The 18,766-nt window shown below is 43.4% G+C and overlaps 1 protein-coding gene across 1 annotated transcript in view; it reads right to left on the reverse strand.

Moving 5' to 3' along the window:
• The window catches only part of neto1l (neuropilin (NRP) and tolloid (TLL)-like 1, like), a gene marked incomplete at both ends in the record, with an annotated part of 165,886 nt that overhangs the window by 23,403 nt on the left and 123,717 nt on the right, over window positions 1-18,766 (reverse strand). Inside the window, one exon of the mRNA XM_084152148.1 lies at window positions 5,006-5,119. Within this exon, the coding sequence (XP_084008274.1) occupies window positions 5,006-5,119 (114 nt within the window). The remainder of the gene's footprint in view (window positions 1-5,005; window positions 5,120-18,766) is intronic.

Raw genomic sequence — 18,766 nt, forward strand, 5'->3', positions numbered from 1 at the left:
TGTCTGTGCTGAGGGCTTGTTTTCCTTTAAGGTGATGCCTTTTGGATTAAAGAATGCACCTGCCACTTTCCAAAGACTCATGGAGATTGCGTTAGGTGGGCTCAAAGGGAAGATATGTTTCGTCTACCTGGACGATATAATTATCTACTCCCAGAACAGAGAGCAACACTTTCAAGACCTTCAAGCAGTGTTGGACAAGCTAAGAGAAGCTGGTCTGACAGTGAACATGAAGAAGAGCAACTTCTGCCAAACCTCCCTGAAGTTCCTTGGCCATATTGTGTCTTGTGATGGTATTCATGTGGATCCTGAAAAGACCAAGGCTGTACAAGACTTCCCTGTGCCAACCACACTCAAGGCCCTTCAACGGTTCCTTGGGATGGCTGGATGGTACCATCGGTTTGTGTGGAACTTCTCCCAGGTGGCAGAACCCCTCAACGGGTTGAAGCGAAAAGGAGCGAAATTCCGATGGACGGCAGAGTGCCAGAACTCCTTTGAAACCCTGAAACGACACCTCGTCACCCCTCCCATTTTGGGTCATCCCAACTTTGATTTCCCTTTTGTTGTTTACACTGATGCAAGTGATGTTGGACTTGGTGCTGTCCTAGTCCAACAGACTGGACTTGGTACTGAAGAAGTGCTAGCGTTCGCCAGTCGGACATTGAATGGAGCAGAACGGAACTACTCCACAACCGAGCAAGAGTGCCTTGCAGTTGTCTGGGCTTTGGAAAAGTGGAGGTACTACCTGGAGGGAAGACACTTCACTGTGGTCACTGACCATTCCTCCCTTGTGTGGGTGTTCAAGACCAACAAACCAAGCACCAGGCTCATCAGATGGGCTCTACGGTTGCAAGAGTTCACCTTTGCCGTAGAATACAGGAAAGGAAAATACAACACTGTTCCAGATGCCTTATCCAGAGCTCCTGCTTGTGGTAATGGTGGCCCTCATCTTACATGTGCTACTGTCCTGTCTAGCAGTCGAGACTCACCCAAAACTGACTTGCCCATCTCTGATGAGGTCATTTGGAAAGCCCAACAGGATGATCCCGAAGTACAGGCTTTGTACCAGACTATCCTGGAAGATGAAGAAAAGATGGTCAACCCTACCACAAAGCTGACCATCATTGAAGACAAAGTCTACCGAGTTGTACAATTACCTCACAGAACACTCTACCAAATGTACATACCTGAAACTCTACGCCTTCAACTGCTTCAACATTTCCATGAAGACCCATTAGCTGGTCATTTGGGCAGGTTCAAAACCTACAAACGTTTGCAAGCATTACTGTACTGGCCACATCTGAGCATGGATGTGAAATCACATATCCGAAAATGTCAGGTTTGTCAAATGTACAAACCAGAAGGTAGAAAACCTGCTGGCAAGTTGCAGCAAACTGTGGTTACCCGACCTTGGGAAATGTTAGGAGTGGATTTGATGGGTCCATTTCCTAGAAGCTCCAATCAGAATGTGTACATGCTTGTTTTTGTTGATTACTATTCCAAGTGGGTTGAGCTCTTTGCCCTGCGTCAGGCCACAGCGAGGACCGTCTCTAACATCCTTACGAGAGAGATCCTGACTCGCTGGGGAGTGCCTGATTACATTCTGTCTGATCGAGGTTCCCAATTTGTCTCTGATCTCTTTGGAGAGACCTGCCAAAGATGGAACCTGAGACAGAAGTTGACCACAGCCTATCACCCACAGACCAACCTCACTGAGAGAGTAAATCGAACCTTGAAGACCATGGTTGCTTCCTATGTAGGGGCCCAGCACAAACACTGGGACAAGCACCTTCACGAGTTTCGATTTGCCCTGAATTCTGCTGTGCAAGAGTCCACTGGAGTCACACCTGCAGAGCTGAACCTAAGTCGTCTCCTCCGAGGACCCTTGGATATGGTGCTACAGCCCCAGCAGCTTACTCCAGACGCGGCTTGCTATGACCAGGTAGTCCATCTCCACGACTTGAGAGCTCTTGTCTCAAGGAACATGATCCAGGCTCGACTCAAGCAGAAGAAAAATTATGATAAGAACAGACGAGACCTGCAGTTCCAGCTTCGTGATCGGGTGTGGCTTCGCTCTCATCCTTACTCGAAAGCTGAACAATTCTTCTCGGCCAAGCTCGCTCCTAAATGGCAAGGACCATATAGGATTGTGGAGCAGGTGGGCCCTTTGAACTACCGAGTGGTGAAAGAGGACACAGGTGAAGATATGCGCGTTGTCCATGTCTCACGCCTTAAGGCCTGTTACCCCTCGGCTGAGGAATTGGAGGAGATTGAGCGCCGCAAGGTCCTGGAGATCTTTGAAGAGGAAAGTAAGGAGACTTTTCTCGGATTCCCAGACCCAGAAGTCTCACGGCTTAATGCCTGTGACCCCTCAGCTGAGGAGCGTGAGCGCCAAAAAGTAATGAATATTTTTGTAGAGGAAAGTGATGAGGAGACCTTTCTCGGTTTCCCCGACTAAGATCTGCCTTCCCGGGCAATGGTCGGCTTTTTCCAGGGGAGGGGGTGTGTGACGGCCCTGAATATTTCTGAACCGTCTCAAGGCTTCTCCTTCTAATAGGGCGCTTCCCCTTTAATTCCCCATTAAATAGCCAGCATCAGCTGCGCAAAAGAAAAGTGGTGATTGAGACCTGAATGAGGATGTGTACTACCTTCAGTTCATGAAGCTTCGCCATTACGTTTGTTTTGTGGCCTTACAGTGTGTTTTGTGGCCTTAAAGCGAGCTTACCCAGGATTGGATCCACTCTGTGCGTCTGTGGATTACAACTCTCCGTTGGTTTTCGTGGCCTTTCCTCCGCTGGAGGGCTGTTGACGGATTGTCTGACTGACCGACTGACTACAACTTTTTGTATACGGTATTTCATTTGTTTGGGGTGATGTATACTGTGATTTATGTAGTTGTGAGGACGTATTATTCTTTGGGTAGTCTTTGATACGCTTTATAGTTGTGTTACAAAATAAGTGTTATTTTGAGTGTATGAATATACTGGGTTTATGCTACGGACAAGCGTTGCGGGACTAAGGGCACTTGAGCCACGGAACTTATTTACCGGGCTGGACTCTTTTTATGCCCGAGGTACAGGACATTTCTAAATGAACATAAGTGCATTGATTTGTTATATTGTTGTGTGTGGGTGGGTGTGATCATTTATGTTGTGAATACAACCAAGCAAAAGAATACACTTGTTTGAAGTTCTTTCCAAGGTTTTAGGGGTTTATGAAAAGTATATTTCCATCTTGACTTTTACATAAGTCCTTTGTATTGGTGTGACTTGACGGACCAGATGGGACTCATTCCCTCCCGAACTAAAAGGAGAAACCCATGTTTTCTCTGGTAGGCACAACCTACCTGGCACCCCTATAAATACCTCAAGTCAAAACCGTTACAGTATGTACGTGTATTATTTGTAAAGAAAGGGTCTGCAACCATATAATGAGATTAGGGAAAGGGTCTGCTACCAATATAATGAGATTAGGGAAGAGGCTTCCTATGGAAAAGCGCCCATGACCTTTTGGAGTAAATTACAGGTGACATCTGGACGTTGAAAGATAAGGGTAGAGTGGCACTAAAATAAGTTAATCATTTGCCCTAAGGGGAGGGACTGTATATGCTATGTAACATGATTATGCATTTGTGTGTATAAAAGGGAGCTCTAAGCCAAAGAGAGACAGTTGTTGCTCCATGGAGCAAGCTCGGCTTTGTTATGCAAATAATAAAAGTCTAAATTCACAAGTTCCAGTCTCTTGAGAAATATTTTTAAGTTGACTACTTTTTGAGTCAAATATTTCTACGACAAGTTTAGACCAAAAAGCTATATTTTTGTCTCATCCAGATGGTCATTTGCAAACTTCAGACGGGCCTGGACATGTGCTGGCTTGAGCAGGGGGACCTTGCGTGCGCTGCAGGATTTTAATCCATGACGGCGTAGTGTGTTACTAATGGTTTTCTTTGAGACTGTGGTCCCAGCTCTCTTCAGGTCATTGACCAGGTCCTGCCGTGTAGTTCTGGGCTGATCCCTCACCTTCCTCATGATCATTGATGCCCCACAAGGTGAGATCTTGCATGGAGCCCCAGACCGAGGGTGATTGACCGTCATCTTGAACTTCTTCCATTTTCTAATAATTGCGCCAACAGTTGTTGCCTTCTCACCGAGCTGCTTGCCTATTGTCCTGTAGCCCATCCAAGCCTTGTGCAGGTCTACAATTTTATCCCTGATGTCCTTACACAGCTCTCTGGTCTTGGCCATTGTGGAGAGGTTGGAGTCTGTTTGATTGAGTGTGTGGACAGGTGTCTTTTATACAGGTACTGAGTTCAAACAGGTGCAGTTAATACAGGTAATGAGTGGAGAACAGGAGGGCTTCTTAAAGAAAAACTAACAGGTCTGTGAGAGCCGGAATTCTTACTGGTTGGTAGGTGATCAAATACTTATGTCATGCAATAAAATGCAAATTAATTACTTAAAAATCATACAATGTGATTTTCTGGATTTTTGTTTTAGATTCCGTCTCACAGTTGAAGTGTACCTATGATAAAAATTATTGACCTCTACATGCTTTGTAAGTAGGAAAACCTGCAAAATCGGCAGTGTATCAAATACTTGTTCTCCCCACTGTACATGGGAATCCTGAGCTTCAGGTATGAATTATATTAGTTGAGTGTGAAGGAAGCACTGTGGGAAATGCATGTATTGAGAGGGACATACCTTGGATACAGGGAGGCAATACACAGTGGGATTGGACCGGATTGACATGGGATTTAATGTTGATCATGTGATCATGTCGAGACATGAGAGAGAGAAGAGTGAGCTGGGAGAGGGAGAGAGTTGTGAGAGCTGGAGACAGAGAAGTCGAGAGAGGTGGGAGAGAGACACACAGGATGATTGAATGATACATACATTCTGAATGCAGTATGAATGATGAGGACCTAAGGCTTGAGTATGCCAGCAGTCTGTGGTTATACATGGAATCCAGAGTGGATAATTCTGGACCGAGCCTGGGTTTGACCTCTGACCTTTGCAGTGATTCTCGTCCCAGGGGTAGACACAGTTCTGAATGCCGTTACACACCAGGGTGTTGTTGATGCACATGTTACTGTGACAGAAGAAGGCATCTGCCTCGCACGGAGCTGTAATGACAGGAGACAGAAAAACAATTAACATCAGACAAGGACACACATTTCCCACCCTGGGTATAATTGCACGCTGGGTAATGATAGGCCTGTCACTCACTCACTCTGCCTTCCCCTCCCCCTTCTCTCTTGTTCGTCATTCTGTCTCTCTGCCTCTTCTGGGTGTCAGAATATGCAAAGTGTGTGTAAGGAGTGTTCAGTCATGAATGTGCTGTTTTAGGTTTTTACCTACATTTGAAGTTGGAAGTTTACATACACCTTAGCCAAATACATTTAAACTCTGTTTTTCACAATTCCTGACATTTAATCCTAGTAAAAAATGCCCTGTCTTAGGTCAGTTAGGATCACCACTTTATTTTAAGAATATGAAATGTCAGAATAATAGTAGCGAGAATGATTTATTTCAGCTTTTATTTCTTTCATCACATTCCCAGTGGGTCAAAAGTTTACATACACTCAATTAGTATTTGTTAGCATTGCCTTTAAATTGTTTAACTTGGGTCAAACTTTTCGGGTAGCCTTCCACAAGCTTCCCACAATAAGTTGGGTGAATGTTGGCCCATTCCTCCTGACAGAGCTGGTGTAACTGAGTCAGGTTTGCTGTGGGGGCAGCAAAGCACCCCCACAGCATGATGCTGCCACCCCCGTGCTTCACGGTTGTGATGGTGTTCTTTGGCTTGCAAGCATCACCTTTTTCCTCCAAACATAACGATGGTCGTTATGGCCAAACAGTTATATTTTTGTTTCATCAGACCAGAGGACATTTCTCCAAAAAGTACGATATTTGTCCCCATGTGCAGTTGCAAACCGTAGTCTGGCTTTTTTTATGGTGGTTTTGGAGCAGTGGCTTCTTCCTTGCTGAGCGGCCTTTCAGGTTATGTCGATATAGGAGTAGTTTTACTGTGGATATAGATACTTTTGTACCTGTTTCCTCCAGCATCTTCACAAGGTCCTTTGCTGTTTGCTTGTATCCTGGCGCCGACGAAGATGGCGGCCTCGCGACAAGCTCTTAGGAAACTTTGCAACAAGCATTTCGCTACACCCGCTATAACATCTGCTAAATACATGTACAGTGGGGAAAAAAGTATTTAGTCAGCCACCAATTGTGCAAGTTCTCCCACTTAAAAAGATGAGAGAGGCCTGTAATTTCCATCATAGGTACACGTCAACTATGACAGACAAATTGAGAAAACAAAATCCAGAAAATCATATTGTAGGATTTTTAATGAATTTATTTGCAAATTATGGTGGAAAATAAGTATTTGGTCACCTACAAACAAGCAAGATTTCTGGCTCTCACAGACCTGTAACTTCTTCTTTAAGAGGCTCCTCTGTCCTCCACTCGTTACCTGTATTAATGGCACCTGTTTGAACTTGTTATCAGTATAAAAGACACCTGTCCACAACCTCAAACAGTCACACTCCAAACTCCACTATGGCCAAGACCAAAGAGCTGTCAAAGGACACCAGAAACAAAATTGTAGACCTGCACCAGGCTGGGAAGACTGAATCTGCAATAGGTAAGCAGCTTGGTTTGAAGAAATCAACTGTGGGAGCAATTATTAGGAAATGGAAGACATACAAGACCACTGATAATCTCCCTCGATCTGGGGCTCCACGCAAGATCTCACCCTGTGGGGTCAAAATGATCACAAGAACGGTGAGCAAAAATCCCAGAACCACACGGGGGGACCTAGTGAATGACCTGCAGAGAGCTGGGACCAAAGTAACAAAGCCTACCATCAGTAACACACTACGCCGCCAGGGACTCAAATCCTGCAGTGCCAGACGTGTCCCCCTGCTTAAGCCAGTACATGTCCAGGCCCGTCTGAAGTTTGCTAGAGTGCATTTGGATGATCCAGAAGAGGATTGGGAGAATGTCATATGGTCAGATGAAACCAAAATAGAACTTTTTGGTAAAAACTCAACTCGTCGTGTTTGGAGGACAAAGAATGCTGAGTTGCATCCAAAGAACACCATACCTACTGTGAAGCATGGGGGTGGAAACATCATGCTTTGGGACTGTTTTTCTGCAAAGGGACCAGGACGACTGATCCGTGTAAAGGAAAGAGTGAATGGGGCCATGTATCGTGAGATTTTGAGTGAAAACCTCCTTCCATCAGCAAGGGCATTGAAGATGAAACGTGGCTGGGTCTTTCAGCATGACAATGATCCCAAACACACCGCCCGGGCAACGAAGGAGTGGCTTCGTAAGAAGCATTTCAAGGTCCTGGAGTGGCCTAGCCAGTCTCCAGATCTCAACCCCATAGAAAATCTTTGGAGGGAGTTGAAAGTCCGTGTTGCCCAGCGACAGCCCCAAAACATCACTGCTCTAGAGGAGATCTGCATGGAGGAATGGGCCAAAATACCAGCAACAGTGTGTGAAAACCTTGTGAAGACTTACAGAAAATGTTTGACCTGTGTCATTGCCAACAAAGGGTATATAACAAAGTATTGAGAAACTTTTGTTATTGACCAAATACTTATTTTCCACCATAATTTGCAAATAAATTCATAAAAAATCCTACAATGTGATTTTCTGGATTTTTTTCTTCTCATTTTGTCTGTCATAGTTGACGTGTACCTATGATGAAAATTACAGGCCTCTCTCATCTTTTTAAGTGGGAGAACTTGCACAATTGGTGGCTGACTAAATACTTTTTTCCCCCACTGTATGTGACAAATACATTTTGATTTGATTTGATTTGTCGTTCTGGGATTGATTTGCACTTTTCACACCAAAGTACGTTCAACTCTAGGAGACAGAACGCGTCTCCTTCCTGAGCGGTATGACGGCTGCGTGGTCCCATGGGGTTTATACTTGCATACTATTGTTTGTACAGATGAACGTGGTACCTTCAGGCGTTTGGAAATTGCTCCCAAGGATGAACCAGAGGTCTACAATTCTTTTTCTGAGGTCTTGGCTGATTTCTTTTGATTTTCCCATGATGTCAAGGAAAGAGGCACTGAGTTTGAAGGTAGGCTTTGAAATACATCCACAGGTACACCTCCAATTGACTCAAATGATGTCAATTAGCCTATCAGAAGCTTCTAAAGCCATGACATCATTTTCTGTCATTTACCAAGCTGTTTAAAGGCACAGTCAACTTAGTGTATGTAAACTTCTGACCCACTGGAATTGTGATACAGTGAATTATAAGTGAAATAATCTGTCTGTAAACAATTGTTGGAAAAATTACTTGTGTCATGCACAAATAGATGTCCTAACTGACTTGCCAAAACTATAGTTTGTTAACAAGAAATTTGTGGAGTGGTTGAAAAACGAGTTTTAATGACTCCAACCTAAGTGTATGTAAACTTCCGACTTCAACTGTATATTGTGTGCAAGTGAAAATGGTTTTACAGTACTATTAGGCCTATGATGTGAATTATATGGAGGATGTACTGTTTCTGTGTGTTAATGTGTAGGTGTGTATGTGTGTTTTTATTAAACTTATGTTTTTCAAACCTTTCCCTTGAGATATAAAAAAAAAGATGGGAAGGAAGTTGTTGGGGAGAGAGTTGAGTTTTTGACAAGACTGGTGGGGGTCTGGCGTGTAGGTGGCTCGGGTTGTCTGGGCGTTCTGGCTGAAATTTGATATGGAGGATGTCTTAATAAAGACAATCAAAAGTTAAGTCTTTGTACTTTATTTGTTGTTCATTTGTTAGGCTATTGGTTAAAGATGCAACACAATATTGATTATTGAATTATCATTGATTTAGTATAATTGATCAGTCTTATCAAACACTTAAACATATTTAATAATGATCTCTTACCTAGCTTGATGACTGTGGGCATTCTTGCTTACTTTTTGTTGTTCTAAATAGGACGGCTAGAAGGGCCATGGGTCATATTAGATTGCTGGAAATGGTGCTTTAGATGCCCCAAAAAATGGAAGGACCCCCAACCCCCCTGCGAAGTTATGTCCCCCCACTTCTAAAATCAAAGTTGCGCCCCTGGTATACAGTATTATGATGCTCCAGATTTGGGTGAATTTGGAAGCGCATTACTCAGCCCTGAACCCATCTGCTCTTCATGAATTTTCATCTTTCCTCCTCTTCAGAAATGTGCTGAGACAAGGCTGTGCATAGTAATCTCTCTGGAAGTGTTCCTTATAAAGCTATCTATCTAACTACACGGGCAAGGAAACACCTGGAGAGAAGACCTTGACATCCTGGAGATGTCAGACTAACACATGCTGTAATCATCCAGGCCTGAATCCTTAAGGGCCAGAGATACTGTATGCATACATAACTTAACTTTAATGTTCACACAAATGTTGTATACATCGATGCCAATAGGGAGATATGCACAAAGTTAAAAGAGGCAAGTTATGACTGTGTGTTGACACTGGGAGGGAATTAACGTGTGTGTATCCATTAGTGCTTGTGTACGAGCGAGTGTGTGCAAGTGTGACACATAGCTGTATCCGTGACAACAGGCGGTGACAGAGATCATAAAAGTGAACGATGTGAGGAGACGAGAGAGAGCGAGAGAGAGCGAGAGAGAGAGAGATGTTAGGAGAGAGACAGAGCCATCGAGGCAGAAGGAAGTGAGTTATCCAATTATAGAGTCTCAGGTAATGTGCTAGCCGCCTCATCACCACACTGGTAATTAAACAAGCAAGGTGACTTTCAGAGACAGGAGACACCTCCCCTCTTAATCACACTAATGCACTGGCCTACCGCGGCTTACACAGTGTAATGAACAGACCTACTGACCAATCAAACGACTACAACAAGCCAAGACAGTTTCCTCCATTCAATCAGATGTAGTTCAATGGGATTTAATACATCTTTATTGCACCCTAACGGTAATCTGTTTCTAGTGGTATGGTTTAAACTGAATATTCAATATTCACTGCACTAACTCAGAACAGAGGCTAGGGATGTAAGGGAAACAGCTGACTCCTGATAAGTGCACATTGGATAAGAACAAACTATTAAAATGCATTAAAGTCCACCAGTCCCAATTCATATGCATTATTTTCAATTACTCTGGATATGCACATGTTCTGGTTTAATGCATCATGCTTTCATATCAGTCCTAGCCCCAAGTCATGCCATTCATCTGGAGTGGAGCATGAAGACTGGTAGAAGCAGCACTTCACACTACATCCTCCCTGTCTACTGTTGAAACTCCTTAGAGTGTGGGATGGGTGAACATAATGGATGGCTGTGTTTAAACAATGATTATTTACTTGCTGTGGTCACGCACACACGCACACACACACACACACACACACACACACACACACACACACACACACACACACACACACACACACACACACACACACACACACACACAGAATAATGTGTTGCGTCGGGCATTAAAACAGGCTGCTGTCTGATACAGAGGGGCCCAAGGTTGGGCAGAATTACCTGGATGATGGACGACTGTTTTCATCTCTGCACTGATCCCAGGGGAATAATAACAGCTCAAATTAGAATGAATTATCTCCCTCTCCGTCTCTCCCTCTCTCCCTCTCTCCCTCTCTCCCTCTCTCTTCAATTAAATTCAAAGGGCTTTATTGGCATGGGAAACATATGTTTACATTGCCGAAGCAAGTGAAATAGATAATAAACAAAAGTGAAATAAACAATCAAAATGAAGAGTAAACATTACACTCAAAAGTTTCAAAGGAATAGAGACATTTCAAATGTCATAATGGCTATGTACAGTGTTGTAACGATGTGCAAATAGTTAAAGTACAAAAGGGAAAATAAATAAACATAAATATGGGTTGTATTTACAATGGTGTTTGTTCTTCACTGGTTGCCCTTTTCTTGTGGCAACAGGTCACAAATCTTGCTGCTGTGATGGCACACTGTGGTATGTCACCCAATAGATATGGTAGTTCATCAAAATGTGATTTGTTTTCGAATTATTTGTGGATCTGTGTAATCTGAGGGAAATGTGTCTCTAATATGGTCATACATTTGGGCAGGAGGTTAGGAAGTGCAGCTCAGTTTCCACCTCATTTTGTGGTCAGTGTGCACATAGCCTGTCTTCTCTTGAGAGCCATGTCTGCCTGCAGCGGCCTCTCTCCCCTTTTCCCCTACGCTCCCACTCGTACATCCCTAAAAGCGTCAGGGCCTCTCCAATCCTAACCTTAACCATTAGGGCTCAAATGCAGGACTGACCTTAGGTCAGTGTCTGGGGCTTACCTCAGCCTGCTCTTCCTGAACACAGTGCCAGTTCTCCCCACCAGGGGGAGGTGCTGTCCCTCTCCATCCCACAGACACTCAGTAGTCTACCACTGCTCCAGAGGGCCACAGCTGACTTTATGAAGAGGTGGATCCAAACTAATCTGCAGCCAAATTCATTCCCAGACATTTTGTAATAAAAAAGTGCCCCTTTCCCCACCCAGGAGCCTTCCCCCCAGTGCCCCAGGCATAAATTAAATAATAATAAAGTGGCCTGATGAAATACACTAGACATCAAACTGAAAGCTCGGAAGTCCTCTAACTCAGTATGCTGCAGAGAAGCACTTTATACGAACTTCAATACCATAGGTCTAATAAAAATGATGTCTTTTTGATGGAAGCTTGATTCAAACAGAGAGGAAGAGGCGAATCGAGAGGTGTTACTCAGCCCAAAAATGTCCACAAAAATAAGCCCACGAGGTGAAGGATTTTTGTATGGAGGTCAATGAGAATGTTGAATTTGCTAATTTGCTATGTGAGGCTTATTTTATCGAATATAAGTTTCGTAATGATTAGGCTGTTATGAATGCACTGATATAAGTGGATGCACGTGGCATTTCGGCAACTTCGAAAATGAAATGACTTTATATTGGAGTTGAGATAAATAGAGGACTCATCATGGCTTTGACCCATTTTAGCATGTACATTGAGGTCTTCCACCATTTTAAAGTAGTCAACTGGGTGGGGATTCCTATGAGTTGGGAGCAATCAGCCAATAAAAAATAAGAAAATGTACTACTTTAAAATGTCCATGCTATCACAGACGCTGTAGGGAAAGGGGGATACCTAGTCAGTTGTACAACTGAATGCATTAAACTGAAATGTGTCTTCCGCATTTAACCCAACCCCTCTGAATCAGAGAGGTCCGGAGGGCTGCCTTAATCGACATCCACGGTGCCCGGGGAACAGTGGGTTAACTGCCTTGCTCAGGGGCAAAACGGCAGATTTTTACCTTGTCAGCTCGGGGATTTGATCCAACAACTTTTCGGTTACTGGCCCAACTCTTCTACCTGCGAAGCTACCTACCTGCCAGGCTACCTATAATGGCACAGATACAAAGATAAGTCCTCTATCTCTATGGCATGTTGTTCACATGCATATCTGCCCTCTCATTGGCTAGAATGGTCCCACATGATCTTGCCTCCTCCCGCCTGCCTTCCATCTTTGAGGACTTGTACTGTATTTCCATTGTTAGAGCGGTCACTTGACTATCCTGTCAATATAATAGACAATGGGTGTGTACGAGCAGATCACTTTTGTCAAGTGGGTGACCATTGTGTGTTGCATTCTGGGGACAAAAATGTCTGACTTGCGTCTACATGTCAACTGCATGAACTTTACAAAAATCATGTGATCAAAGGTCATGAAGTTCTGATTGCAGTTGACTGCATGATTCTGCAGTTGCTCTCCACCAACTTCATCCTGCAGCCATCACCTGCATTGTGGGAGACTCTATTGTCAACCAATCATTAGGGTGTTTTTGTTTGACCCATGCAAACCTGACCAAAGAATGAAACAGGAACCAATTTGCCGCAATTCATGTGTAGCCTACAGTGATTAAATAAATGTGATATTTTACGCTCTCTCACTAATTGATTGCATAATGTACACACATATGGTTTCAGTTTGTGAGTGTGTGATATGGGTGTTGGAGACATGTTTATTTCGACATTATAAATAAATCATTTTATAAACAATGGCAACACTGACATGTTGATCTGAGCCTTGCTGTTGAAAACCACATTAGTGTCCGACTTTCGGCTGTCGCAGATGCACCTACCCCGACTTCACTCCTCGACTTTGGTCTACAGTCGGTTGCTTTAGCCTTACCACTCAAACGCGCCCAATCTTTGGTTCAACCCTTATAAACTAAGGGGAGGACCGAAGTGTATTCATATGCCTTGTGAAAAGTGGAACAGCTCATATAGCCTACAGTGGGGAAAAAAAGTATTTAGTCAGCCACCAATTGTGCAAGTTCTCCCACTTAGAAAGATGAGAGAGGCCTGTAATTTTCATCATAGGTACCAACTATGACAGACAAAATGAGAAAAAAAATTCCAGAAAATTACATTTTAGGATTTTTTATGAATTTATTTGCAAATTATGGTGGAAAATAAGTATTTGGTCAATAACAAAAGTTTCTCAATACTTTGTTATATACCCTTTGTTGGCAATGACACAGGTCAAACGTTTTCTGTAAGTCTTCACAAGGTTTTCACACACTGTTGCTGGTATTTTGGCCCATTCCTCCATGCAGATCTCCTCTAGAGCAGTGATGTTTTGGGGCTGTCGCTGGGCAACACGGACTTTCAACTCCCTCCAAAGATTTTCTATGGGGTTGAGATCTGGAGACTGGCTAGGCCACTCCAGGACCTTGAAATGCTTCTTACGAAGCCACTCCTTCGTTGCCCGGGCGGTGTGTTTGGGATCATTGTCATGCTGAAAGACCCAGCCACGTTTCATCTTCAATGCCCTTGCTGATGGAAGGAGGTTTTCACTCAAAATCTCACGATACATGGCCCCATTCATTCTTTCCTTTACACGGATCAGTCGTCCTGGTCCCTTTGCAGAAAAACAGCCCCAAAGCATGATGTTTCCACCCCCATGCTTCACAGTAGGTATGGTGTTCTTTGGATGCAACTCAGCATTCTTTGTCCTCCAAACACGACGAGTTGAGTTTTTACCAAAAAGTTATATTTTGGTTTCATCTGACCATATGACATTCTCCCAATCCTCTTCTGGATCATCCAAATGCACTCTAGCAAACTTCAGACGGGCCTGGACATGTACTGGCTTAAGCAGGGGGAAACGTCTGGCACTGCAGGATTTGAGTCCCTGGCAGCGTAGTGTGTTACTGATGGTAGGCTTTGTTACTTTGGTCCCAGCTCTCTGCAGGTCATTCACTAGGTCCCCCCGTGTGGTTCTGGGATTTTTGCTCACCGTTCTTGTGATCATTTTGACCCCACGGGGTGAGATCTTGCGTGGAGCCCCAGATCGAGGGAGATTATCAGTGGTCTTGTATGTCTTCCATTTCCTAATAATTGCTCCCACAGTTGATTTCTTCAAACCAAGCTGCTTACCTATTGCAGATTCAGTCTTCACAGCCTGGTGCAGGTCTACAATTTTGTTTCTGGTGTCCTTTGACAGCTCTTTGGTCTTGGCCATAGTGGAGTTTGGAGTGTGACTGTTTGAGGTTGTGGACAGGTGTCTTTTATACTGATAACAAGTTCAAACAGGTGCCATTAATACAGGTAACGAGTGGAGGACAGAGGAGCCTCTTAAAGAAGAAGTTACAGGTCTGTGAGAGCCAGAAATCTTGCTTGTTTGTAGGTGACCAAATACTTATTTTCCACCATAATTTGCAAATAAATTCATAAAAAATCCTATAATGTGATTTTCTGGATTTTTTTTCTCAATTTGTCTGTCATAGTTGACGTGACTAAATACTTTTTTCCCCCACTGTATGTCTTGAGAAGCAGGAGAGAAACTATGTCTATACATGCTGGGTGACTAAACAGATGTTGTCTGGGGAAATCAAACAAGGAGAAGTATATATATATAGGTTTATAGGCTAAGCCAACAGTATAAGCTTTGACAGCCAATATGTAATCAGATAAAACCAAACAAGAATGATATGCATATGTTTTCCACACCAGATCTCCTACATAGTGGCTTTAAGCATACAAAATACGGATTCAACTGTACCCGGTCAAAAATCAACCAAAGATTGATGTACTGTATGTCTATAGGTTTATATACCTTTTAAAAAAGGAAAGTAATCAATGTATAAGACAATCACTGTATGTGAATGACCCATATGTCATTCTTGCATATGCTGTCTCATAAACTCTAGATCAGACATCTCAATGTATGTTTGAATGCAGAGATTGGCATGTGAAGAGAAGCCACTGAGGATGTAGATCTATACGTCCCAGGGGACTCTAGGAATTGATGAGGCATGAAGAGGCTGACAGCTCTGCTGTCACTCACACACATCTCCCACCCTGGGTTTAATTGCATGCTGGGTAATGATAGGCCTCTCTCTCTCTCTCTCTCTCTCTCTCTCTCTCTCTCTCTCTCTCTCTCTCTCTCTCATCTCTCTCTCTCTCTGTCTCTCTCTCTGTGTCTCTCTCTCTCTCTGTCTCTCTCTCTCTCTCTCTCTCTCTCTCTCTCTCTCTCTCTCTCTCTCTCTCTCTCTCTCTCTCTCTCTCTCTCTCTCTCCCCCCCCCTCTCTCTTGTTCGTCTTTCTGCCTCTTCTGGGTGTCAGAATATGCAAAGTGTGTGTAAGGAGTGTTCAGTCATGAGTGTGCTGTTTTAGGTTTTTACCTATTCAGCCAGATAGTATCTATGGCCCTTCATAGTTGGTTGGCAGTTGGTGTACCAGCCTGTTTAGATGGTGTTGCACAGAGGTTGTGAATGCAGCTCTAAGAGAGAATCAGAGTAGATTTGGTGTACCTTTATATCGCCTGGTGGTAACTGCATGTTTAAATGGTATTGATGATGTTGCTCTGCGGTTCTGAATGAGCTCTGGCTGAGGGTCTTGCTGGGTATCGGTTGATTGACTTAGGCAGCAGTGTTACCGGGGCAACAGCACATCCTGGCTTCATTCAGTGGATAGGCCTCACAAAGAGGAAACTGACTCACACACAAACAACTGCACTGCCTATTCATTAAACACACACACACACGGACGGACACACACACGCAAACCAATCTAACACTCTTGTAACTGATGCAGATCTGTGTGTGTATTTAAAGAGAGTGAAAGAGAGAGAAAGAGAGCGAAAGAGAGAAAGATAGAGCCTTTTCATTCACCCTGAGCTGAGCCACTGAGTCATCCTCCATTCTGTCCCCCCTATCATCCTCAGCAGGAGCACAATGGCCTCACTGTGAAAACCTCTCTCCTCTGTCAATTAAACTACTCAATCAATTGGAGATGTGTGTATGTCTTTCTCTCTCTGTAGTGTGTATATCCAGGGATGAAAGTAGATGTAATTTCTTCTATATGACTAGTCATATAGTCATATAGAATCCCCATTCATTTAATAGGATCTCTTTGGGCCTAGAAGTCATTTAACTTAACTAAAATGTATTATGTTTTAATGTGGCATAAACACAACCAGTCATGATGTTTTACTCGGGCACGTTTGTTTGCTTCCAACAGCCAAACAGTGCTCTGTGCAGCCACCATTTGATGAATGGAAATAAATATTTGTTAAAACACCAAAAAGTGTAATGATATTCGGCGATTGTCATTATGCCTACACTTGTAGCCTGAATTGATGCGTCTACAGCTCTCCGCGCACGTCACTCTCGGCTAGTCATCTCTGCCTAGACTGTTAGTGTTCTCCTTGAAACTCACCGCATTTTTGAGCGTAGCCTATACCACTCGTTTTCAAGACCATTGGCTCATTTTTCATGCGGCTGACATGCGGTCATGATAAATAATGCTGTAATGGCCTACAGTTTTCTTGACATTCTGGTTTAATAATTGAGATAGGCTCATGTTTTACCGGTACGGCGTACCTTCGCTATTTATTTTGCCGGGACGCTGTACCGGACCGTATTGGTTTACTTTCACCCCTGTATATATCTATTTCTCCTTTCTGTGTTTGTGTTCTGTGTGTGTGTGCGCTATGATAGCTCTCAAGCAGCATTGAGAGGGGATGTGAATACTATTTTTTCTGGGGAAACAGCACATCTTGAGATCCAGTGAGTCCAAGTCCAATCAACAATTGGTTAAATCAATTTGAAAATCTATGTGGAAATGTGACCATACTTTATCACTCATATATCTTCAATGATGCAAGTTAGACCTAGTGTATATAACATTTGCAAAGTCATCAACAGCTATTGTTTCAATTCAACCCAGAATTCAACTAAAAATAGACATTACAATTGGTCTAGGGTTTCAAGCGCTGGTTGATTTAAAATGTAATGATATTTAGTGATATTGAATTGTGTTTGGTTGTCAACGCAACCAAATATGCAGTGAGGGAAAAAAAGCATTTGATCCCCTGCTGATTTTGTACGTTTGCCCACTGACAAAGAAATGATCAGTCTATAATTTTAATGGTAGGTTTATTTGAACAGTGAGAGACAGAATAACAACAAAAAAATCCAGAAAAACGCATGTCAAAAATGTTATAACTTGATTTGCATTTTAATGAGGGAAATAAGTATTTGACCCCCTCTCAATCACAAAGTTTCTGGCTCCCAGGTGTCTTTTATACAGGTAACGAGCTGAGATTAGGAGCACACTCTTAAAGGGAGTGCTCCTAATCTCAGTTTGTTATCTGTATAAAAGACACCTGTCCACAGAAGCAATCAATCAATCAGATTCCAAACTCTCCACCATGGCCAAGACCAAAGAGCTCTCCAAGGATGTCTTGACAAGATTGTAGACCTACACAAGGCTGGAATGGGCTACAAGACCATCGCCAAGCAGCTTGGTGAGAAGGTGACAACTGTTGGTGCGATTATTCGCAAATGAAAGAAACAGAAAATAACTGTCAATCTCCCTCGGCCTGGGGCTCCATGCAAGATCTCACCTCGTGGAGTTGCAATGATCATGAGAACGGTGAGGAATCAGCCCAGAATGACACGGGAGGATCTTGTCAATGATCTCAAGGCAGCTGGGACCATAGTCACCAAGAAAATAATTGGTAACAAACTACGCCGTGAAGGACTAAAATCCTGCAGCGCCTGCAAGGTCACCCTGCTCAAGAAAGCACATATACAGGGCCGTCTGAAGTTTGCTAATGAACATCTGAATGATTCAGAAGAGAACTGGGTGAAAGTGTTGTAGTCAGATAAGACCAAAATCGAGCTCTTTGGCATCAACTCAACTCGCCGTGTTTGGAGGAGGAGGAATGCTGCCTATGACCCCAAGAACACCATCCCCACCGTCAAACATGGAGGTGGAAACATTATGCTTTGGGGGTGTTTTTCTGCTAAGGGGACATGACAACTTCACCGCATCAAAGGGACGATGGACGGGGCCAAAACACACGGCCAAGGCAACAAAGGAGTGGCTCAAGAAGAAGCACATTAAGGTCCTGGAGTGGCCTAGCCAGTCTCCAGACCTTAATCCCATAGAAAATCTGTGGAGGGAACTGAAGGTTCGAGTTGCCAAACGTCAGCCTCGAAATCTTAATGACTTGGAGAAGATCTGCAAAGCGGAGTGGAACAAAATCCCTCCTGAGATGTGTGCAAACCTGGTGGCCAACTACAAGAAACGTCTGACCTCTGTGATTGCCAACAAGGGTTTTGCCACCAAATACTAAGTCATGTTTTGCAGAGGGGTCAAATACTTATTTCCCTCATTAAAATGCAAATCAATTTATAACATTTTTGACATGCGTTTTTCTGGTTTTTGTTGTTGTTATTCTGTCTCTCACTGTTCAAATAAACCTACCATTAAAATTATAGACT

The sequence above is a fragment of the Coregonus lavaretus genome (assembly GCF_964263955.1).
Source record: "Coregonus lavaretus genome assembly, chromosome: 34".
Taxonomy (NCBI): domain Eukaryota; kingdom Metazoa; phylum Chordata; class Actinopteri; order Salmoniformes; family Salmonidae; genus Coregonus; species Coregonus lavaretus.